Genomic DNA, 24,413 nt, shown 5'->3' on the forward strand with positions numbered 1-24,413 from the left:
TATAAAATAATATAAAATCTCGCCATTTTCAAGTAAAAAACGATCATAAATATTCGTATATTGAGGAAGTTGGTTGGTGATAGGGATAGGAACAGTGGGAGATGAAATATTTGACTCCCTTTTATACATTTCTTTTGATTTTATTTTAAAATTTATTTTATTTCAATTTTAATATTTTAATATGGCACTCAAAAGGAAAAATCTTTTGACTTTTGAAGCAAAATTGATTTATATTATATTTATTTTTAAAATTAAATGAAATATATGATTTTAAAAAATGATCTTAAAATATATATATATATATATATAAGTATAATTGAAATATTATAAGTTTTAATCAAAATTATATAATTTTTATAACTAGTATAAAAATAATTTTTAAAATTAAATTTAAGTGTAATTATCTATATAATTACTTTAATTCTCACTTTTCTTGTATGAATTGAAAGGTGTAACTAAAATATTTCATTTACACCCAATTTCGTGGGACCTATTATATTTAGTACACTCTCAATAAAATTTTTAGACTCTATAAACAAATCTCCTATAAAGACATAATAAAATATTAAAAAATAAATATTTTAAAAAGATACATGACAAAATTTTAAAACTACTTGTAATTTTAAAGTTATGGCTAAAAGGTTTATTATAAAAATAATTTAAATGTTATCAAAGTGTTATAATATATTTATTTATAATTTTTTGCCACAAAATATAAACATAATTTATTTATGTGTCCATGTTATATGTTACTTATTCATAAAAAATGTTATAAAATTTTTATTACAACTTATTTATAAATTTTTTAAAATTATAATAAAATATATATTATTTATAGGAAGTGTTATGAAAATTATTTAACAATTTAAATAACTTTTCTTATAAAAGTTTTATATTATTTTTATTTAATTTATGTATTGTCAAAAGGGATGTATAATAACATCAGTTTTTTCCAAATAAAATCTAAATATTATAATTTACCTATTATAAGGTTTTTTTTCCAAATAAAATCCGTTATTAAAGTCTACAATTAATTAACACTCACCCGACTAGAATCTAGTGGGGACTGGGGTCTAAGATATAATAAAAATAAAAATAAAAAATAAAAAATAAAAAAGGTAGTTTGGGTTAGGTGAGGTGCCGTCTTAAAGTTACCGATGCACATCTACTCTTCTTCTACTTATACTCAACTTTGTAAGACACGGCATCCGCAGTGGCTGCTCATTTTTCATTTTTCATCTAAATCTTGATCCGAAACAAAAAAGGTCAAATCGGTGGGAATAGCAATGGGTTTTGAGAAGATCAAGGTCGCCAATCCCATCGTTGAGATGGACGGTATCTCCTTTTTCTTTTCTTTGAGATTCAGATTCAGATTCAGATTCAGATCTTATTTTCTTCAGTTCCGTACATTAGATGTTGTTCTCACTCAGATCTGTCTTTCTTCTTTGCTACTATCTGTTGTTACTTTTTGATTCCGGTCGCCGTATAATCAGCAGTGTCGGTAAACAAAAAAATGAATTAAAAGCTGGTGTTAAAATGAATCTGGACGCAGATCTTATAAACTGAAAGCCAACGACATCCTTTATCACTCTGTTACGCCTGCCTCATATGTTAAGCACTTCGTTCTTCATCTGTTAATTTCACCATGATGATTATCGTATTCATATGGCGTTTTTTAATGAGTTTTACGTCAAGTTGACTGGACTGGAATCAGCAGATCTTTCATTTATATTAATATATTTCATAGAAAGGATTATCTAAAAGCATGCTATATTACTTTACTGCATTGCTTATAATGAAAACTTAACTATATGGAAAACAATAGTTTCTTGACATTTGATCGAACATGTGGGGTGCAAGTACATTCCAACAGACGTGTACAGACGCAAAAGCATATATATATCGTGGAACATTGTTGTATATTAAACTTTGCGATTTCTTTGTGTTGCTTCTGTTGAATTGGTATAATACAGTCTTGTACATCATGTTGTCTTCCTGATCATATGGGGTTTTTCATTTCTGTGGCGCAGGAGATGAAATGACCAGAGTTATTTGGAAATCAATTAAGGATAAGGTGATTCGTTGATTTATATGATGACGTATATATAATTTTTGTAAAAAATTACAAAAATTATAATATATTTTTGTGATTGTAATATATATTTTTTCTTTTGTAGCTCATTCTTCCCTTTGTGGAGTTGGACATAAAGTACTTTGACCTTGGTCTTCCACATCGTGATGCTACCGATGACAAAGTTACAATTGAAAGTGCAGAAGCTACTCTTAAGTATGTTTTAGTTGTTTCTTTCTAAATTCCCGAGGGATGAATATCTTTGTTGCAATATTTTGTCAATGCTGTTGTTGCTAATTCTTCCATCTGCTTCTTTCCTAGTGGCACACCCTTCTGGCCATATTCTTTCCTGCTTATTTCTTCATTTACCATGATAGAAATTTACATGTTATTGCTGTTCTTATTCTTTGCATTTTTCCTGTTAATTATGAACCAGTTTTTGATTGATTAGAGTATCCGATAGTAATAAAGCAGTTAAGAATCTGCTTCTTGCTCTTGCTTTGGTACTAATAGGCGTATCTTTTTGTGCTGTTTTTTCCCCCTGACAACATTATCATAACTGCTAATGAAATACATGCTAAACTTAATTGGGTGTATGTACTTCCACTTTGTTATCTATGTTGTGTTCAGCTGACCTCAAGTGTTTCTGGTTCTTATTTTAGGTACAATGTCGCCATCAAGTGTGCTACTATTACTCCAGGTATACATGGCTGAACCTTCGCTGCAGTTCTTCCTGGAAAGAAGCATGCATTAACTTGTTGAATTATTGAAATTTGGATTCTTACTGGAACGGTAAAATGCTTGGAAGCTTGAAATCCGGCAAGTTCTTACAATATGGTGTTGGTGATTGCCAGATGAAGCTCGTGTTAAGGAGTTTGACTTGAAGCAGATGTGGAAGAGCCCTAATGGGACTATTAGGAATATTTTGAACGGTTAGCATCAATGCATTCATATCTTTCTAGAATTTTCCTATTATTTTGTGATGTTTCAATATCAGTTATTTTGACTGGTGTAATCTTTCAGGCACCGTCTTTAGAGAACCAATTATTTGCAAAAATGTCCCTCGACTTGTCCCAGGTATTTAGCTTTATCATGATGTTGTGGATGTATATTTTTATTTAGTTACTCACATTTATATTAAGCTATGTTGATTTCTTGTGTCATCAGGTTGGACAAAGCCTATATGCATTGGAAGGCATGCCTTCGGTGATCAGTACCGAGCAACTGATGCTGTCATTAAAGGAGCTGGGAAACTTAAACTTGTTTTTGGTAAAATCTTTTCTTTGCCTTACTTGATGATTTCTTATATTCAATTGTTTGTTTTTAATGGTATTTAGTAGTACCTGGCGCTTGATTTTTGGATAATTAGCATCGATTGCTATTGTTTGCAGTTCCAGAGGGACAGGGTGAGAAGACTGAATATGAAGTTTTCAACTTCACTGGTGAAGGAGGAGTTTCACTGGCCATGTATAACACAGATGAGGTCTGAATCTATAATTCTGTTGGTGGTCTTGTTGCCTTTCTCTTTTGTTCTAGTGGTGTCTGATAATTTTTTTTTTTTTTTTTTTTAATGTTTGGTTTGGGAATGAAGTCTATTCGTGCCTTTGCCGAGGCTTCCATGAACACTGCTTATCAGAAGAAGTGGCCTCTTTATCTTAGTACGAAGAATACTATTCTTAAGAAGTATGATGGAAGGTATGTGGCTTGCTTAATAAGTAAAACTTTTATTACTGCAAGCTCTTTGTTATTCTGTTTTTGACTCCTATAGCTATGTTTGTTTATTTAATGAAGATTTAAGGATATCTTTCAAGAGGTTTATGAGGCTAACTGGAAATCAAAATATGAGGCTGCTGGGATATGGTAAGGATCTTTTTTACTTTGACTTAAATTAATTTTCTTTATATTTATGTCAAATATTGATTCAGATTATTTAATTTAAGGTATGAACACCGTCTCATTGATGATATGGTGGCATATGCTCTAAAGAGTGAAGGTGGTTATGTTTGGGCATGCAAGAACTATGATGGTGATGTCCAGAGTGATTTCTTAGCCCAAGGTTTGTGTCACAAACTAGTAGAAGGAAAAAATGTTCCCCTTTCAGCCCCAAATTGATAAAATTTCACATTATTCTTGCGTCATGGTAGCTATATTGCTTTTCTAACTAGACCTGAATTGCTTTTTGTAGGTTTTGGATCTCTTGGATTGATGACATCTGTGCTGGTATATCTCATGTCAACAGTTTTTATTTAATTTTATTATCTTCTCTCTGCTGGTGATAAATAGTCTTCTTATCTTCCTCCTGGAATGAAGATGAATACTAAACATGGGATGATGTAAATTCAATCCTATCCTGAGCACCATCTTACATGCCACTTACCCTACATGATGAATTTGTTTGTGTTTCAGGTTTGCCCAGATGGGAAAACAATAGAAGCAGAAGCTGCTCATGGTACTGTTACACGGCATTTCAGAGTTCACCAAAAGGGTGGTGAGACCAGCACGAACAGCATAGCATCTATCTTTGCTTGGACACGTGGGCTTGCACACAGGTAGTACTGATGGCATCTTTATTTTTCACATGGGCGGCTAACAAAATTATTTAAATGTTTACTAGAACTAATATGTTGTTTACAGGGCAAAATTGGATGACAATCCTAAACTCTTAGATTTCATTGAGAAACTAGAGGCAGCTTGTATTGCAACTGTGGAATCTGGAAAGATGACCAAAGATCTTGCACTAATCATTCACGGCTCTAAGTAAGTATTTATCAAGCATGTTTATGCAATTTAACTGCCAGTGATTTTTATGGTCTGTTAACTTGTAAATGATCCTTCATAAGAAATGTTTGTGCATGTCAGTGGGTACTCATATAATTCGTTTTTTTACTTTGCATACATGTACATATATGTTATACAGAACTTGGTTATAACATTGACATGGATGCTGCAGGCTTGCTAGGGACAAGTACCTGAATACTGAGGAGTTCATTGATGCTGTTGCAGCAGATCTAAAAGCAAGACTTTGTTAAGTATAAATTTGAACATGGTAACTACTCCTAACCATCAAAGTTCGTTGTGCTTGTTTTGCCCCCTTCACCTTGTATAGACCAATTTATTGGGAAGATAAACATATGAAATTAACTTATTTGCGTAATTGTTAAGTGAAAAACGTTTTTTTAGCAAGTTGCACATTTTGCAATAGATGTTTTAACTTGGATAAATATGAGAAATTTTTTTAATAGCATGTTTTGTGCTTCTTGATGTTTGCTTTGGTGCCGGGTCCTTGTACTATAGACTTGGGAGCAAATTATACATTTAATTTTGAAGCAAAGTTGTGAAATTTTAACTGACGGTAATTTAAAAGGACTAAATTGCTCAATTTTTTTTCATGTTGGAGGGACAAGTTTGTACTTAAGCTTTATTGTACAAAATCTGCTGGGAAATTTAACCTTTGCGTTTGTGTTTGTGGCCTGATGTTTCTTTAGACACTGTTGGTAATGTTTGCGTTATTATCTGTTGCAGGTTGAAAATGGAAGGGGATGGTTTTGTGGGTTTGCAGGAAAAATAATAATAATAAAAAGCGTCAGTGGAGGTGGCGTGGATTAGGTGAGGAGGGCGGTGGGGATGGATGTTGTCAATAGATGAATTTAATCACCATTTTATGAAATACAGAGACGAGTACTCTCTCACTTGATTCATCTCATTTTTATGTTTTCAAGGGTTCCGATTTTTAATGTAACATTATATTTAAGGATTTGGATTTTGGTTAAATTTCCGTCGTACACCATATCTGCACCCCTATGATATGTATGATGCAACAAATGGATGAAAACCGACATAGAAAATATTTAAAAACAAAAGAAAATGGATATGGGCATGGGCATGGTAGATACTAAAAAAATAATTCGGATGTAAACATATTTGGAAAGAAATGGGATAATTAACTGCCTCGCCTCATTGGAAGTTAATTTGATGTTCTATTACATGTACAACAATATTTCTATTATAATGTTTTATTAATGTAACAAATAAAATGTAATTTGGTTGCATGGTATATGCCTACCTTGTGTAATTATAATCTTAAATTTAAAAAGTGTTCAGCAGTAACTTTTTATATATTATAAAGGATAAGAAAAGAAAGGAAAATAAATTAGAGGAAAGCTGAGCAATAAATGCTTAAATATTATCTTGAATGTTGAAAATATTTTATGATTCAATTATCTTGTTTTTCTAAAAGAAAAGAAAGTGAAATAATTTTAACCAGTGAAAAGAAAGAAAAATAATTTGTCTTTAAAACTTTGTTATGCTTTTTATTTTCTAACTTCCTCCAGTTTGTAAAAAGAAAAAACTCAAATTTCCGTTTCTCTTGTTTAAATTAGGGTATACTTGAATTTAGATAGTTTTTATGCTTATTTTTTTAATGTAATTGGTATCTAAATTTGAAAACCGTGAGTTAATCTTATACTTTTTAACTACTTAATTAAAATTTATAATTTTTTAAAATTTTATATATTTTTAATTTCAAAACAATAATAATATAAAAATATGAAAAAATTAAAAATATTTACAAATATTTAAAAAGTATGTCTAGAATGAACTTAGACAAATGATTGTCTAAATTTAAATGTAACTTGACAATCAATTGTGTAGATTCACTCCCTGTGTAAATTTTTTTTATAAATTATATATATATATTTATTTTTTCTACATATCAAAATGTGAGGTTGCCATGTGTTATCATATTATTGGTCATCAATGATACATCAATATATTTCAATGATGTTACTATGTACATGAAATAATTACCAAATTAATTTATAATTTTCAAATTTAGATAGCAAACAATTAAATTAAAAAAATTTAAGTACCAAGTAAATACATATTACCATACATATTGCCAAGTTTAGGCATCTCTGAGGCGTGTCCTTATGATGGCCTAGGAGGGCTTTGACTCTCCCAAAATTTTGGATACTTTTGATTTTTCTCTTAAAATATTTAAAAATTCTAATTAGATCCCTTAAATTTTTTATAATTCTTATTATATCTTTTATTTTATTTTTATTTTTAAAATTTTAAGTAAACTCTCTTAAAATTTTTAAAATTATCATTGATCTCATAAAATATTATAAAATTTAATTAGATTTTCTTTTTTCTAAAAAATTCTTATTAAACTCTTAAAATTTTTACATTTTATAAACACCCTAACAGCACGTTTGGTTGGAGGGAATGGAATAGCCATTCCTCCTTATTCTTGGATGAACACTATGGCATAGTTTGGTTCACTGCTTTTCTTCATTCGGCGAATGGCTATTCCTTTATTATTCGTCTAATTTACCGAATCATCATTCGGCGAAGTGAGTTAAGAATAGCTCATTCAACGACGGATGTAATAGCAAAAATTTTCCCTCAGACAATTTTACCCTGTGTTTCTTCACCCCTCGACCGTCAATTCTGTCGTTGTTGTAAAAGTGCTGCTCCCTCGATTCCGTCACTGTGAACCATAGATTTATCTTCGACTCGTTCCCCACCTCCGCAGCCTCCTTTCCTTGGTGAGAACTCTGTAAGTTCAACTTCTTCCCCTTCTTGTTTTATAATTTCAATTATGTTTCCATAATTTTCTTGAATTTTGAAGAAAAATGGAATTTTTTTAGTTGCGCAGTCTTGAATTTTTTTTTCAACTATCACTATCGCGTCTTATACTGTTCATTGTTGTCATGCTCACAAGGGTCTTATGGCTGTGTTTTTTCTTTTCTTCTCGCAGAGCTATTATTATAGGTCTCTTGAAGTTCTTCTTGGTATCGTATCCTTTGACATGGATTTATAGCATTAATTCATTTCTATCACTTGATCTTGCTTACCGCTTTTGTCTTTTGGTGGATCATGGTGTTGTTTCTTTCCTTGTAGTATCTCTTCTCATCTTCAATGACTTGTCGAATCAGTAACTTTGGTGGAATGAACATCAATAGAACTTATTTGACATAACCAATCCTCAGGTTTTAAATGAACCTTTGGAGTTCAGGTTATTTATTATGTGAATCATCAGGGCTTATGTTCATTATGGGTGCGAAAATTTATCCTGACCTTTTATATAGTTCTGAATTTGTTGAAGGTGTTCTTTGTTGATATAACAACTTACTACTGCAATTTTTGTTTCCTTAATGAGATCTTTTTTTCTTTCATCTCAACCTGTTTCAGGGTTTGTATCTGTTGTTTGATCTATTATAAGTATAACATAAGGTAGGAAGGGCATAAAATACCAAACATTAAACCTCAAGTAGATTGTTGAAAATGTTGGTTTAGGCTTGTCTGCCTTTGTCATTGTTTTACCGTTGATGGACTGGAAAGAAACGAGATAAAGGTAGGTTTGCACTCATTGTAATATCTCAGATTATCTTTAAGGTATTTAACTCTTTTTTCCTGGATGATATGGAACTCTATCTAAATTGGCAAAATAACTTATTTGCTTGAGTATCTGCATTTAAATTGGCAAAATAACTTATTTGCTTGAGTATCTGCAGTATAACTAAGATCTTTCTATTTCTATGTGAAGTTGATATCTTTCAAATAATGATATAGTGATAGAGTTAAGAGTTACCAGTTAGTTAGTTAGTTTGTTAACAACTACAGTTAGTCTATTAATATTAGTTAGCACTTAAAGTCTCTTTCTCCATTGTCTTTACTAGCTGAGCTAAGTGTTACTTCCGGGGGCAAGGCTCTTGTATGGTGTGATAGTTCAGCCGCTGTTGCTGTTGCAGGGAATCCAGTTCTACATTCAAAGTTTAAACACCTCGAGTTGGATCTTTTCTTTGTAAGGGAGAAAGTAGCACAAGGGTTGTTTCAGATTGGACATGTTCCAGGACAAGAACAAGTTGCAGATATATTGACAAAACCCTTATCAGCAAATCAACACAACAAGTTTACAAGTCAGCTTCGAGTTTCAATCAGTAAAAATGGAAATGTGGAGAGGAGTTTGACAAGTTCGGGGCATGATAGAGTTAAGAGTTAGCAGTTAGTTAGTTAGTCTGTTAACAACTACAGTTAGTCTGTTAATATTAGTTAGCACTTAAAGTCTCTTTCTCCATTGTATTAAATACGTGAGTTTATTCATGAATGAATATGGAAGAATGACTGGTTCTTAGCATATAGAATATTTGGTCTTATTTTCTATCGCTGTTTTCTTTAACAAGTTGCAACCTATATAACTTTTTATTTATCACATCTTTTAGTCTTTGGAAGTAATATTAGAAAACACTCACTCTAAAAGGTGTTCTGTGGTTGCGATTTGTTATTATCTTTGATGATTCAGTACATTGATTTTGATTTCAATGTCTTCTGTTATGATTGTTTTAGTTTGAACCTTGATCCTTGTTCGATATACAATGATATTGACATGTGGTCCTTTGGTCGCATAGTTGTCGAACTCTTTTTAGGGTCGCCGTTATTCCTGTGTGCTTGAATTTGATCTTCTAAGGCGAATGATTGAAATACTTGGGTATGCCTCTTGCTTTGGTGGATGCATTTTGGCTAATAATTTCACGCTATTCTAGGCATCAGTTTCTTTAATTGATTTAGGAATAGATATTTCTTTGGTAGGTTTGATAGGAGGATAATCAAGTCTCTCTCTCTCTCTGTGTGTGAGTCCCCCTTGGGGGTTCTAAGATTGACCACCCGTGATCACATTAAACAATTTGGTTCAGCAATTATTTTTCCATAATTTTCTTGAATTTTGAAGAAAAATGGAATTTTTTTAGTTGCAAAGACTGCAGTCTGTGGATAGGGTTAGAAATTGTAGATTTTGGTATTGGGACCTTTTTCATTAACCAACTGGTTAAATCCAGATGATAGAACTGGTATGTTTGTATTATTGGTGTTTGCTGCCATGGATACAATCTTGGTTTTTGTCTTGTGACATCTTTGTTTTCCTTATACAGGGTAAAGACTACAGGTCTCAATTTCAAATGGGAAATGGTGCTTTTTTTAGAGCTAGTTATATCCAGGTAAATTGCATGAAGCCATATTATATTTGTTGAATTGAGCAGAGATGAAGAACTTAGCAGAATAGACAAGTTATTGGATTTTTAGTACCTAGAAAATTGACTTTTATGCTTAGATCCAGTATAACATGGATCTATGCACTGCTATGGTTTGTCTTCCTTGTCATTGTTTCTGTTAAAATATGCACTGGTAAATTTGTTCCTAAATATGCCATTAAGGTCTATTTGGTATGAACAAAAGAGCTGGAAGTAGCTTTAAAAAAGGAAGAAAGGTCTCTTGATTCTCTCAAGCATTTTAATAAACTCATGCTGGATTAAATACAGTGATTATTGATATTCTGTTGTGATATCCAGTCCATGTCCTCCAGTGAATTAACCACATTCTTTATGCATATCTACGGAGCACAATGAAACAGCAACAATAATTGGTCAATATTATCCTTCTCTAAGCTTTTTTAATGCCTTGTCTCCATCTTTGTTTTTGTTAGCTTTGTTTAATGTCTATTTTCCATAGAGAAGAAATTAGATTCTCTTTTCTTGCATCATCTGACACTGCTTTATTTGGTTGGTGATTTGAACAATTTGGCATGGATTTGAAGTTAGAGCAGTTCATTAGATAGTGTGAAATAGAAGCACATTGATCATAATAGAGAAGAATTGGAGTTCAAATAGAATCCTTTAATACTGCAAGTTTCTATCGCGTGTTGCATTGATGCAAATGTTGAATAGGACAGAGTAGGAAATGCAAAATTGGATCAATTCCTTTTATTGAAACATATAAAATTACATAAACAAGACTGGTGTATTGAATCGGCTACCTGTCCAAGAAAGAAAATGGCTTTTTGTCAGGTCGTAAGAGGTGTACTTTTTCTTTATTTTGCATTCTTTTGTTTTGTTTTCCAAGTATTCGTTTCGGGTACTTTAGAAGCTTGCTATAGATTTTTCACTCTTGTTAAAGAATACAGGAGATGCTCATTTTGCTATACTTGTTTGTGTATTCCTAGAATGTGATTTCCTTATCTGCTCATAATTTGCGAATTTATGAAGTTGAACCCAAAAATCGGAAACTTGCAAGAGGTTGTGAAAGATGGGAGCATTCAGTTCAAAAAATCAGCAGATAAGTTCTTAAAATCGAATTTTAGGTTTCATGATGGGATCATATTGAACTGGAAATGTAATCGCTGAGCATTTGTATCATTTGGGATGACTCCCGCACAGCTTTTATTATGGCTGAAATTTGCTATTATTTGGCATCACTTCATGTATCTGTTCTTTTGTCAAGCCTAATAGAAGTTTTTGGTCACCGGCATCGCAAACTTCTTGTTATCATGTTATTATAAAGGATAAAATAAAATATAAAAATATGTTTTCTATTAAAATTGACTATTAAAATAAAATGTTATTAGAGGATTATCATAGCGTATGTTAAACTTATTTTTTATATTGGCGATTGTGACTTAAGAGAATAGGTGAGAGGTTAGATTAAAGCAAATATATTAGGCATTGAAATATTCATAATAATAATTTTATATTAAAATTATTATTAAAAATTATTTTAATAATGTTATTAAATTATATATTATTTTATTAAATTATATTTAATAATAATTATGTTAAAATATGATTAAATTATTTATTTTATTTTATTAAAAATATTTAACAATAATCTTATTAAAATTTAATAACAATAATCATCTATCAACAAAAATTCTGTTAAGGGTATTTTTGTCATTTTAGCATTTTTTCTTATTCTATTACAACATCATTCCATTCAACCAAACACAAGAATTCTATTACAGCTCTACTCCATTCCATTCAACCAAACAGGTTGAATTTCTGACATGTACTCTATTCCATTACAGCTCTATTCAATTACAACCCTATTCCATTACAATGAACCAAACGTAACGTAAAAGTTAGTTCTAGGATCCGCCGCCACCGGGAATTTTTTAGTAATAATTTTGTAGTTATCGTATCATCTTCATCTGATAATCATGATTTTATAAAGTTAGCCTCCGAATAAATAAAATTTGTTGTACTGTCACATTTGCTAATAATAGAGAGGATCCATGTTTTCTCAGTTACAGTGTTTTTAATCCCAGATTTTTCTGACAGAGAGAATTAAAAACAAGGAACATTTGACAAATAAAATGCCTTTGTAACATTGTTTATTCCTGCGAAGGCCTATACATTCCATGGGCGATGGCCTGCAAAACCTAAAATTTTTTAAAGAGTTAATTTAACTCCTCACAGGGTTAAAATGGGATTTTTTTTAACTCTACAATTATTGCATCAAATAATTATATTTTTAAAATTAAAATACTTAATAATAAAATCTCTACTGTTATTGTGTCAAATAATTATCATTTTCCAAAATTAAAATACTAAAGAATTTGTATGTTCTAAAATGTCGTAACTGAAGATGCTTGGTAAAAGGGGCTTGTTTGGTGTAAAAAGTAGATACAACATTCAGAACACTGTTTTTCATCATACCTCGAAAAATAGTAATTCAAGGGAAACTCCCGCAAGACATACAACATATATATGTGATATAAAACGCAAATACTACTTCTGTTCCAAGTTTTTTTATTTTATTTTACTTCCTATTTATATAAAAGATGCGTTCGTTATCTACTGCAACACACCAAAATCGGGGAAACTTAAGCTGGTAGACAGGCCTCTCTCAGATGTCTTCGGGGCCATTAATTTCCTATGCACCCAATAAGATTACTGATTAGTTCACAAAACCAAAAAAATGGATTACAAGTCAAAACTAGACCACACCACATTGTCCGCCTCCACCCAATAACTAAGAAACTGGCAACATATTTTTAAAAAACCAGCCAGAACCCTAAAAAAAAAAAGAGAACCGAGAACCACTGAAACTGGATTTTTAACAAAAACAATTATTTTATTAAATGTTTTGGAATTCATCCTTGGCTTTTTTGTAAATATAAATTTTCCTAATTTTCTGATTTTAAAAATTTGTAATAAGGAAATTAGGTTGCATTAGTGCATGCATGCGAAAGTTTTTACCTTGTTCTCAATTACAGCTCCATCAGGAATCTCCAACTTCACCCCGGGTTTTGCAGCGATACTCACTTTCCCCTGAAAAATCATATTTTAGAATATAAACCCACCTGCTCTGCTTCTCCATGTTTCTTCAACAGTTTCGAAATACAACTTGCTAAATAACAGCTGCTGCTTAAAACGGAAAAAGAAAGATACCTTGAGCACAATGCCAGCACCAAACCAAACATCACCAGTCACCTTAAGACTATCAAGCTCAATGATGCTCGGAATCGACTTGAATCGACTTAAGAAGTTACCAACCTGTTAAGAGATTTTAATATACATAAAGGTCTTTTACGGAAACTTATATTGCAAGATTGACGTCACAAGCACTGACCTTCTTGAATTCAGGCCCCAATTCTATGGATGGGTTTGTAGGATTCGCTCTATCTTTATTCCGGATAACAAATCCATCAACTAAGGTGTAAAGGTCAGACTGCAAACGAAAATACGAGAGATGGGTTGAGGAAACTACATATTATCATTCAAGATTGATTGTGATGTCAGGGGAAGAAGAAAAGGACCTGAACAAGAAGCAAATCTGAAGTTGCCTTCACAGGAAGGAATCGCGATCGAGGTACGTTGATACCAATAGCATGATCAAAGAACTTAATCACATAAGGAAAACACATGGTTAGACAGATCTTTTTACATTTTAGTACATCATAACCATAATTGGTCCAATTTTATACCCTAATTGCTGCACCAGCTGCAGTTTCCAGTTGAAGAACCTTGATTCCATTGACCTCCTGCAGCCAATTTTATAGTTTAGAAATCAGAAATCCACCAGAGACGACATAGTAAGAAAGAGATACAAACCTTCGGGTTTGGAATGATCTCCATCTTGAGTGCATCAGCTTCCACAAGCCTCTTGATAGCATTCAGGTTGACCCACCTGTAACATTGACTGTTAGTACTAACCCAAATGGACAGTTCTAGCATGTTTAAGGCAATATGACTTACAAATTGTTTGTATTGAAAATTTTAAACTTTTCTATAGACTTGAACTCATTGACCTGTTACAAAAGAGAGAATCATGTCAGCCTCAACCATAAAGCTTCCGAATGTTATCTTCATTAGTTTTTCAATGTATGGCATTTACAGTTGTCTAGTTGTTTAGCCTTGGCAGTTTCAAGCAGTGAACCTCATGTCCTCGTAGAAAAAGAAATTTAGAGGCCAATTGGTATCAGGGTAAGAAAACGGTTGTACCAAATTCACAAAGAACTAGTTATTTTGAAGTTTTGACGGGATGAACAAAGATAAGAAGGCTTTGGGGTTGGTTTATAAAATCTACAGACAGTTAATAACATCCCCAATACAATTAGATGTAGCTTATCATGGTAAACCCAAGCACCACATAGCAGTCCAATTGCCCTTTGAACCATGATCAAATTTCTAATATTAAAACCAGGTGGTCTTTGTTCAATTAATAGAGTTTAAATAAAATCAAGGTAGAAGAACGAATAGAAAAACAAAGATGGAGAAATAGATTACTCACATGTTCATCAGGGACTTGAGCAATTTCAAGGAGCTGAATCACAGAAGAAAATGAAAGGGTGTTAATCAATTCTGATAACTGCAATAAGCCTCTTTGTTGCAGAAATCATACCAAGTTTTATTCAATAATCATAAGGAGATTAGAGTAGAACTCATACAATACAACTTGAAAATCTCATAAAAGAAGTTTTAGAAAGATATCAGATACACATTTGGTTGGTTTACCAAGTCATCATTGAAAAACATGTGAAACAATAATTATACTCCAAAACCTAAGGTGCTTATAAGAATGAGAGGGAGCATATCTTTAGAACCTCGGATACACTTCTGTTTAGAGAAAAAAAAAAAAAAAAGGAGGTTTGAAATATATAAATTCTAAAATCAAACAAGAGATCATTTCATACCTGAACTTTTCCTTCATAAGAAATAAGAGTACCACCCTTGACATCAGCTAGGGTTTTGGGTGTAACCTACATAAATAGAAGTAATATAGCAAAACCACAGAGCTAGGAAATCCATATAACATAGCTTACAGTTCGCTTTGTACCTCCATACAATATTCATTCTTGTTTTGGACCAAATGGTTTAAGATTTCTAGAGCAACCCGTCAAGGACTAAAACTGGCAGAAAAAAACTTGTATGTGTAACTAACAACTAGAAAGCAGAGTTCACTGAAAACCAGAATGAGGATACTCAAGTCAACAATAGCACCCAGATTGTCTGAGTTTGCAACGAAGACATACTCCTTGCCCTGTAATGAACGACGAAGCACAAATAAATTACCAAAACAAGGAACCTTTATAAATCAAAAGTTTTTTTTATATATTAAAAAAACCACACCAAATCGCAGCTACAACCTGTGATAAGAAAGCATCAAGCTTGCCACTGTTCATTAGAGATGGGAACACATCACCATGACCAGGAGGATACCTTCAGCCAGAAAAGTGTGTTTCGGTAAAAGTATTACCACCAAATAAGCAATTCAAAAATATCATCAAAATCTCCATGAATGCTTCTCAAACACAACCACTGCATGAAATGTAGATAACTAAAACAGTAGGAACATACAGATGTTGTAAAAGGAAACTATCCAAGTGAATGCAGATAGAACATTATAGAAGCTATAGGTATAATATTAGATGAACCAGTCCTATGACTTCAACAACCACTACATCCATAAAGAATCAAGTGAAAATGTTAACATAGAAGGAAACAATTCATCATTGAACAAAAATCTTAAACTTCATATAAAAATTACTGAACCTCTTCAACTGTCCTCTGAATAACTTATACTATAAGAGTAACGTACATCATTGGCATAAAATTCTTATAATCTTATAGCTCATTTTTAGAAAGTCTTATGGCTCAGATTAGAATGCCTTAAAATCTCTGAAACTCTAAATATTATGGCCACATGTATTCTCGTACTTTCTTGAATTAAAACTAAACAAACCTTTATGATACATCCATCCCTTGGGGAACCACTTCAAAGCTTCAAAGAATTACAATTTTCAGTTAAGCTACAAAGTTCAAAAGTAATGACAACTTTCTATGGTGATTCAAAGCTGATACTGAAGACATATAAAATTAAACCGACAGATAAAAGTAAAGAACTTCAGGTCATTTAACTTCCGATTCATCTTTAGCTACAAGTTACAGTTTACCCGTGCCAAGCTGGCACTTTCATTGCAACAGAATGACTAATTGACTACTAAAGTGAAAAGAAGTAAATAAGGAAGAAGTTTTACCATCCATCCTTGCCATGCTGGCCTTTGCTTGGTAATGGAGCAAAATCTTCAACAACCAGACGAGGATATTGGCTCTATGCAAATCCAGTACGGGGAGAAATCAGAGAAAAGATAATACAAGTAAAGGATATATCTCTCAAGTCTTAAAGTCTCGATTGAAACTGCAGAAGAAGCTGAAAATTGAAATCACCAACCTGATTGAAAGTATGAATCTCAATGTTTGAATTTGAGTACTTGTCGACAATCTGCAATGAAGAAGAGTTATATGAAGTTAAATTCCATGTTTAACAAAGGTAAAAATAAATCAGTAATCAGACATGTAACATAAAAGCGGGAACCTTCAATGTGTCATCATGGGTGTTGAATGAGTTCATCAGAACCAACGGAACATTACATCCGTATTTAGAATTAAGATTCTGAGCAAAATACCGATAAAAAAAATGTTAGCTTGATCTGATCATACAAAAACAAAAAGGAAAAAAAAGAAAGGAGAGGAAAGGAAATCAACAGCTTATGACCTCGATCTGAATAACAATTAGGTCAAGAAAAGTCAAGCCATTGCGAACTTCAATGACGGATCTGTGTTTTTTTTTGGAAAAAAGGAGAGGAAAAATCAGTTAGATGAATTTGTGCAGAATGAAAAACTATATAATAGAGTAAAAGTGAAGGATTAAGAAGCATACTTGGGACCAGTACATCCCATAGTGGTTCCAAGACCTCCATTAAGCTTTAAGACAACAAGTTTGTCCAAGAGCTTCTTGGTTTCAGCAGGATCTGCAATTAGATATAGGGAGAGATCAATCGAATCCAAAAGATACTTGATTTTGACCGGATAAAGTATAAGGTTAAGATCATTACCATCAGGAGAGGGAGACAAGGTGTCATAAGGAACAACCACTTCATCAGTTGGAGTCTGGATCTTACTCCACTCTATGTGCTGAGCTTCTCCACTTCAATCAAATGAAATTAACTTTCAGCATCAGGATCTGAATCTAACGGAAAACAAATAGAAGAGAACTGATTTGAAATAATAATACCTGAGATAGCGGGAGACAAGGTTGATGAATCCGTTTTTCTCATTTTCACTGAGACACAAATCAGAAACCACAGATTTGTTTACTATTACTCTCTGTTAATTCAGTAATCGCCACAATACTTAGTGAATAACGAAAGAAAAGAAGCAAACCTGATTTCAGAAAGAGCAGCGACGGCAGATTTGAGGTGTTCCAGCTTTTCCATTGGAAACAACTAGAAGAAGAACAAGAACAAGACTTTGATAGAATAATAGTATTAGGATCGATGAATCACAAAATCCAAGAAAACCAAATCGAAGCAAAGGAGAAAGGAATCTGAATTCACAACAGAGAAAGAATCTTACAAATGCGCTGCTGTGTGGTGTGCTGTTGTTTGTCACCTTCAAAACAAATTATCTAAGCTCGTCAAGTGAAATGAAAATATAACGCATATATACAAATTTATATCTAAACCATTTTTTTTCCCTTTACTTTTATATAAATTAATAAAAAAAATACAAAATGGAGTGCAATGGAATTAATAGCCTGACATGACATTTCTGTCTCTCTATAAATTTAATTTTTAATTGAATAAAAATATTAAATTGACATTTTATGCTTGTTTATTATTATTTTAATTAATTAATCACAAATTGGAAATATTAAAATAATTTAATTTTAAGCATGATATTAATTTTTATTTAATTAGTACTTATTTAAATAATTTAAATGTATAAAATACTCTATAAATAATGAACAAAATGACTGGAATTTTAATTAAATGGCAATGAAATGAAGCAGTTTTTTTAAATTATTTTATAACATGATTCAATTTAACCCTTTAAATATTGTTTTCAAAATTGCAAAGCGAAAGTTAAATTCAAAGTCCATAAAGGAAAGAAGGAAAATGGAGAGGTGTAATAAAAAGTCTTAAACTTGGTTTGTAAAAGAAGAATGAATAGTTTGAAAGAGAAAAGAGAAATTAGAGTTACTTCTGCTTGGGCTTCTAGAAAAGGAGAACTATGGACGAATACGAAGCCCACAGCAAAGTAAGAGATGAGAGGGGGTGGACTAAGGGGTGGCGCTCATCTCTACCAAAACGAGACACCTCACTCGCGGCATCTTTCTTTACCTTTTCATCCCTTGGTTTGGCATATTCCCTGATTATATTTCATGTAGGCAAAAAGGCTTATGAATCATGATATCACTACATAAATATTTTTATTATTAATTTTATATTTAAGACTAGATCTAGAAGTTTAAAATATGAATATGTTATGTTTAATAATAAATTATTTTTGAAAAAAACTCCAAAATGATTCCATTCCTTAATTTTTTTTTCCAAACCAGGGAATATTTTGGATTTATTGATGTAAATGGATTGCAGCCATCTAGCCAGTCCCTATCAGCCCGTGCCCAATTCCTGGCTTCGATCAAAGGCCAACAGGGTCAGGCCTTGAGCCAGACCAGGAATCCCTTGTCTTACGTACTCGAAGTCGACGTACTTAACACATCGACGTGGGTATCAACCTCCCGTGCGTTTGAGTGAAAGGGAGTGCCTTACCCAATTAAAATCAAACTTCAACATGTGATTCCCATCGCCTGCGGCTTGCCCAAATCGCTATGGATGAACCTTGATTGAAGTATTTACAAGGTCCAAATTAATTTTTCTATCATTAAATAAATTAATTTAATCTTTATATTATTTAAAAATAAAATTAATTCACAATATTTACTATATAAAAATGTTTTAAATTTTTTTTAATTACAGTTGAATTCTAAATAAAATGTTTTATTTACTAAACTATAAAAATTTTAAAAATATTAGCATAATTAAACAATAAATAATAATTTTAAATAGTAAAATATTAATTTAATACAATTGAATAGTAAAATTAACTCTATTCAAGTTTAATTTTATTTGATTTTTTAACAATAAAATATTAAATTTATCCATTTAATAGTAGATATACTAATTTGACGAGATTATATTTTTTATTGCAATTTCAGTTAATTAAATTCGAATAGAAAGATTTCTTATTAACGAATAATCAAATAAAATAAGGCAGGCTAATAAAATATATTTTTATTTCGCCTCGTTGTCCCTCCCCCCCTTTTGTCTTTTTGCGATTCTCGGACCCTTTTTTTCTCCTTTGGAGGATGATGCCTAGGATCTCTACAATTAGCTATCACTTCCTTGAAGACATCAACAGATATAACTCCCAAATTGAGCCTTTTAGGCTTCGTCGATTTATCATCTAAAAATAAATAATTTTCGTCCTTTTGGTTTAAACAAGACCAACTCCAGAAAAGAACCACGCATCAATATGTGCAGGTACTGATGTAGAAACAACGCAAATATGACCCCCTTTTTTTCTCTTTTAACTTTCGGATATTTAATAGAAAGGGGGTTACTATTCCTTAACGCATGCAAGCATTCATTACACAAGATGGAAAGTCCCTAATCAACGTCCATTAGTTCATATATGACTGGTAAGCGTACAAATTTAATCTTTCATTGCAATACATGTCTGCAGAACTAAAACATATAGTATGAGAAGAAACCATAAACAATAAAACTTGCTTGACCGGATGCCAGACCTTGTCTCTGCCAACTATGCCGAACAGCCGAAGTAACAGAGGCAATGACTACCTTGCCGTGTGCTCAACTTATTTTATCTATTTGACTGAATGTCAGAATATATTGACGAACGAACAGGGTATTCGTTCCTCTCTTTATTATTTCTTGCATGCATCATTCTCTTTTACCGGTCGGGAAGCAAATAATACTGTAAGTCTCTAGGAATATTATATTTGGTTTTGTCTAAATGACTGGACGGCTCCTTCTCCGCAAAACCTTTTTACCCTTTTTGATTTGTTGCGGCCTTTTATGTATGTATGTATGTATGAGACACACACATTAACAAGAAAAGACCCCATCTGTCAACATTCCTTTTGAAAATGCCATACAAACTAAAAAAGTGCCAATTCAGAAAAGCTATGCCATTAAAACAACCGGAGGATATCACAAAGCCCACTGCTGCTATTATATATTGCAAAAAATAAAAAAGATGTATCCAAATATTATACAATTGTCAAGTTAGGTCATAACAAAATTGAGTGTGAATCATAACTATACTATACAAACATGTGAAATATCAAAAAAATAAAACAGTAATTAAAAAAAACCTCCAATATACACAGAAAGTTTACTAGTGTGTTTAATCTAGAGCCTTGGGAAACCTTGGCAAGAATCAAAGATTCTAGATTGGCAAGTAGAAATGACCCTCACTAGCTGTCTCAAGGGACAAATGCTTGTGAAGCTTGCTGTAAGCCCATTAGTTTTTTGGTGGAAAGCTAACTAGTTTATCACAACCCATCGAACTACCAGGTACTCTCATTTTTTCCAGGCTATGTCGCTCAACATTGTACACACAATCCAGTGTTATAATACAATGGTTGCAATGAGGTCTTCAGTTCAAACTTAAGAGGTGCATGTTGGGATGAAAAAGACTTGAAAGACCTATGAGCGTTTCAAAAAGACGGTACCAAATTGTAAGCATGATGCTGTGCAACGCAGCGCGGGAAAATGAGGAATGAGAATACTTGATCGGTCAGCGGGTCGATACAATTTAGGAAAACAAAAACTGCTAGCGGCTTCAATGCCTGTGACGAGATTTAATAAGCAATGAATTAAGCATGATTTGAACAGCAGCTTCATAGATAGCTGTGTCATAATGCATGCCATCATAGGTACAATGCGCCCCACAATTCCAAGTCAAAGACTGGATGTCTAACAAGATCATAGGACCACCAGTTTGGCGCAATAGCCTACTCTCGCTGAGGGCTCTATCATAGGCATGCCACATTGCATCAATCATATGTACCCTTTTCTCGTGTGCATTCAACATCCCATTGATGAGCATCGGAAACCCGAGCCAAAACAAATGGGGTGGTGACTTAATGCCTAACTCGGTTGAAAATGGAAACAAAGAAACCAAGGAACTTTTTAACGTTTGCAAAACAAGTTCGTAATCTGATGGGTTGCTTACATGAAGCATATGCCATAGACCAGCCCCCATTACCATAACATCAGGGTATTTCTTTTTAGTCTTGAAATCCGTCAACAAATGGGTTAAATTCAATACATAAGGTGCCCAAACGAAATCCAATTTCATACCGATTTCATCAACTGAAATGCTGTAATTACTGTGCCTCTTAAACAAAGCAGTTTTAACAGAATCCATGCGTTGGGGTTCGGAACCCAGAATCAAATTCAATAGAGAGAGGGTGAACAATCGAGCTTGCGAATCACCTGCGATCAACACCCAGGAGCCGTTTATCAAATGGGACGCTTCGGGTTTAGACAACTTGTGGATGCGGCAAGCCTTGATCCTTTGGGTTTTGGACCAATCCCAGTGTTTTTCATAAAAATCGAAAGAGGAAGAGAGGTTTTGGGTGGCATTAAAACTTAGAAGAGAGGCGTTGGGCTTCACCTCCCAATGAATCCGGTGGATCAGATTCATGCAAGAAGATTTAGGGCGATGGAAGACGGCAACGGAAGAAACGGAGGTAACGTAATCGGAAACGGAGGAAAAATAGGGGGTGAAATGGACGCAAACAGATAGAGTAATTAAAATGGCGCCGCTGAAAAGGAGCACGCTGTTTCGACTCAAATGCCATCCAGCCATTCCCAATGGAACCAACACCACGATGCACGCCGCCGCTGCTCCCAACATAAGTGCCATTAACATCATCATCGTTATCGTTATCATCATCATCATCGTCATCTTCTTCTTCTTCTCCTTTTCATCCTTTTCTTTTGCATTCGTCAAACGTAGACGTGGGCATTTCTCAACACTATAGAAATCGTAGGTTTTTGTTTTTTCTTAATTTGTTTTAATGGTCACTAATTATTGTGTTGCGTTTACCACATCTTATTTCCCTTTTAATCTTAATTTTCCCTCTTAATTAATTTAGGATAAATTATCAAAATATTCACTTTTATTTCTCTCATATTACATTTTAGTCACTTATATTTGAAATATTACATTTCAATCATTTATATTATCGTGTTGTAACATTTTAATCATTGATTATAGTAGTGACGTGACACGTTAAATTATTATTTCAAACAAAATTTTAAGTTAAATTATATAATTGATCCATATACTTTTTCATTTTAAATAATTTAATTTTTTTCTTTGATATTCTTTAAATTTTTTTTATATTCTTTTCTTCTTCTTCATCTCTTTTAAAGTAATTTTTCTATATTTTCTATTTATTAAAATTAGTCCTTATACTTTTATTTCAAGTCAAATGCCATGCCAATCGTCAACATTATTGTTTTACGTCAGTCACTATGTTACTTACCATGTCAACATTTAACAATTCATCAGGGTCTTGACGAAAAACTATATTTTAAGAATTCAATTGATTATTAATTTTAATTAATAATTTAATTAATTACAAAAAAATTCAATTGATTTTTAATTATTTTCAAAGTTTTTTTACATAAGCCTAGATTTAAATAAAACATTAGAATTAAACCTATATAACTTTTTATCTTATAGAATAATGCCGACAAAAGTTGGATCTATGGTTCATTTAGAATTAGCTTAGCCTATTTGATTTTACTATCAATAAAAATTGATGTTACTCAAAAAAATAAATTGTAATATAGACAAACGGCACCAACTCGTCAATTATTATTTGATTTATTGATCAAAGCAAAAGGCAAACAAGCAGCAATAGTAAAAAAAAAAGTGAAGAAAGAGAAAGCAAAAGCATTTAAGAAACATTGAATTTTCATAGATCCCATCAAAGATAAGTTGTAATCAAATCCAATAATTGCTGTAGTCGTCCGTGTAACTGGATGTGAGATGAACCAAATCTTTATAGCAAAGAACATAAAAAGAATGCCTAGGATCTTGCATAAAGACATTAGCCACTAGTGTAGTCGATGAATAAACAATTATAGATCTCTCATTAATTGTATTATAAATTTCCATGGACAAGAATTTGATTGATAATTATATATACAATAAGTTTATTGGGAATAAAGTTTTAATTTTGATTTTATATGTTGATGACATATTTTACTCTCAAACAATGTTTCAAGAATGATTTTAAGATTTAAAAATACAAAAGCTTTCCTATGCTTTAGTAGTGGAGAATCTAATGTGTGCTCAAGTTTATATGTATCCGAATATCGCGTGCATTATTGGATGTTGTGCAGATATTTGAACAATTCATGTATGGAAAATTAAAAAGTAACAAAATGATTCATATACTATTTTTAGAAAAATAAAATGTTATATGCTCATATATCAAAAGTCTAATAAGTAAAAGATCATCAAGTATACATATTCTAGTTTTGATGGAATATGGATGCAAAATGTTGTTAACAAGGTACAAATTATAACAATAAATGACATTCATTTATTTCAATAACAATAAGAGCACATCAAAGTCAAAGCACATAGATTCTAAATTCATGGTTGTTGTTTATAAAGCATATTAAGACAGACTCCATGAGTGTAGACCCCCTTACTAAAGGACTCTCACCTAATGTTTTTTTTTATGTGCACATCGCTTATATGGGTGTAATGTCATTTTAGGATATTCAATTTTAGTGAGAGTTTGTAATTTTAAATTTTTTTTTATTATAGACACTTTTTTAGTTATTTTAGTTTGAGGTTATTTTCTGCAAAAATAAGATTTATTTGGTTTATTCACACTTTGATTTTAGTAAAATTTGATCTTACTAAAGATTAAAGAGGATCAATTGAAAATGGGCATGTTTAGATTACATTGTATGTAATTTTCATACTACACATCCATACTTGATCTATGTCATTCTGTTGTGTTAATACACGTGATAAAAAATGGATTTATTTATGACATATGTAATAAAATTCACATTGATTCAATGCTAATATAATCAATGGATGAGATTGTTTGAAATACCTTTTAGTTATGATAGTAAAGTTTTGAGTTCATAAGGTTATATAATGAC

General features: G+C 32.2%; 3 protein-coding genes across 4 annotated transcripts; 1 reads left to right on the forward strand and 2 right to left on the reverse strand.

The window, feature by feature from the left end:
• Positions 1 to 1,111: 1,111 nt before the first annotated feature.
• On the forward strand, positions 1,112 to 5,842 carry LOC108466014 (isocitrate dehydrogenase [NADP]). The gene is made up of 16 exons (XM_017766388.2): positions 1,112 to 1,335; positions 2,031 to 2,074; positions 2,178 to 2,287; positions 2,734 to 2,771; positions 2,926 to 3,003; positions 3,095 to 3,148; positions 3,239 to 3,340; positions 3,463 to 3,554; positions 3,663 to 3,766; positions 3,863 to 3,931; positions 4,012 to 4,127; positions 4,257 to 4,291; positions 4,478 to 4,620; positions 4,706 to 4,828; positions 5,022 to 5,117; positions 5,594 to 5,842. The coding sequence occupies exons 1-15, from the start codon at positions 1,287 to 1,289 to the stop codon at positions 5,098 to 5,100; spliced, it is 1,236 nt and encodes a 411-aa protein (XP_017621877.2). The 5' UTR covers positions 1,112 to 1,286; the 3' UTR covers positions 5,101 to 5,117; positions 5,594 to 5,842.
• A 6,691-nt stretch (positions 5,843 to 12,533) lies between these two features.
• On the reverse strand, positions 12,534 to 17,907 carry LOC108466015 (UTP--glucose-1-phosphate uridylyltransferase). Of its 2 annotated transcripts, none has more exons than XM_017766389.2 (22): positions 17,761 to 17,907; positions 17,569 to 17,653; positions 17,420 to 17,467; positions 17,241 to 17,332; positions 17,066 to 17,156; positions 16,901 to 16,961; positions 16,721 to 16,798; positions 16,577 to 16,627; positions 16,383 to 16,456; positions 15,492 to 15,564; positions 15,328 to 15,385; positions 15,182 to 15,228; positions 15,039 to 15,104; positions 14,636 to 14,668; positions 14,101 to 14,153; positions 13,957 to 14,032; positions 13,830 to 13,886; positions 13,662 to 13,745; positions 13,475 to 13,573; positions 13,294 to 13,398; positions 13,102 to 13,173; positions 12,534 to 12,775 (listed from the first exon to the last, which is right to left on the reverse strand). In XM_017766389.2, the coding sequence occupies exons 2-22, from the start codon at positions 17,619 to 17,621 to the stop codon at positions 12,749 to 12,751; spliced, it is 1,398 nt and encodes a 465-aa protein (XP_017621878.1). In that variant the 5' UTR covers positions 17,622 to 17,653; positions 17,761 to 17,907; the 3' UTR covers positions 12,534 to 12,748. The 2 variants fall into 2 exon arrangements, with proteins under 2 accessions (XP_017621878.1, XP_017621880.1); XM_017766391.2 differs by having other exon boundaries at positions 17,569 to 17,630; positions 17,761 to 17,890.
• Positions 17,908 to 20,525: 2,618 nt separating this feature from the next.
• On the reverse strand, positions 20,526 to 22,318 carry LOC108466005 (protein ALTERED XYLOGLUCAN 9-like). The gene has a single exon (XM_017766379.2). It carries the CDS (start codon positions 22,183 to 22,185, stop codon positions 21,055 to 21,057), a length of 1,131 nt encoding a protein of 376 aa, XP_017621868.1. The 5' UTR covers positions 22,186 to 22,318; the 3' UTR covers positions 20,526 to 21,054.
• Between the last annotated feature and the right edge of the window lie 2,095 nt (positions 22,319 to 24,413).

Source organism: Gossypium arboreum, chromosome 11 (genome assembly GCF_025698485.1).
Source record: "Gossypium arboreum isolate Shixiya-1 chromosome 11, ASM2569848v2, whole genome shotgun sequence".
Classification (NCBI taxonomy): Eukaryota; Viridiplantae; Streptophyta; class Magnoliopsida; order Malvales; family Malvaceae; genus Gossypium; species Gossypium arboreum.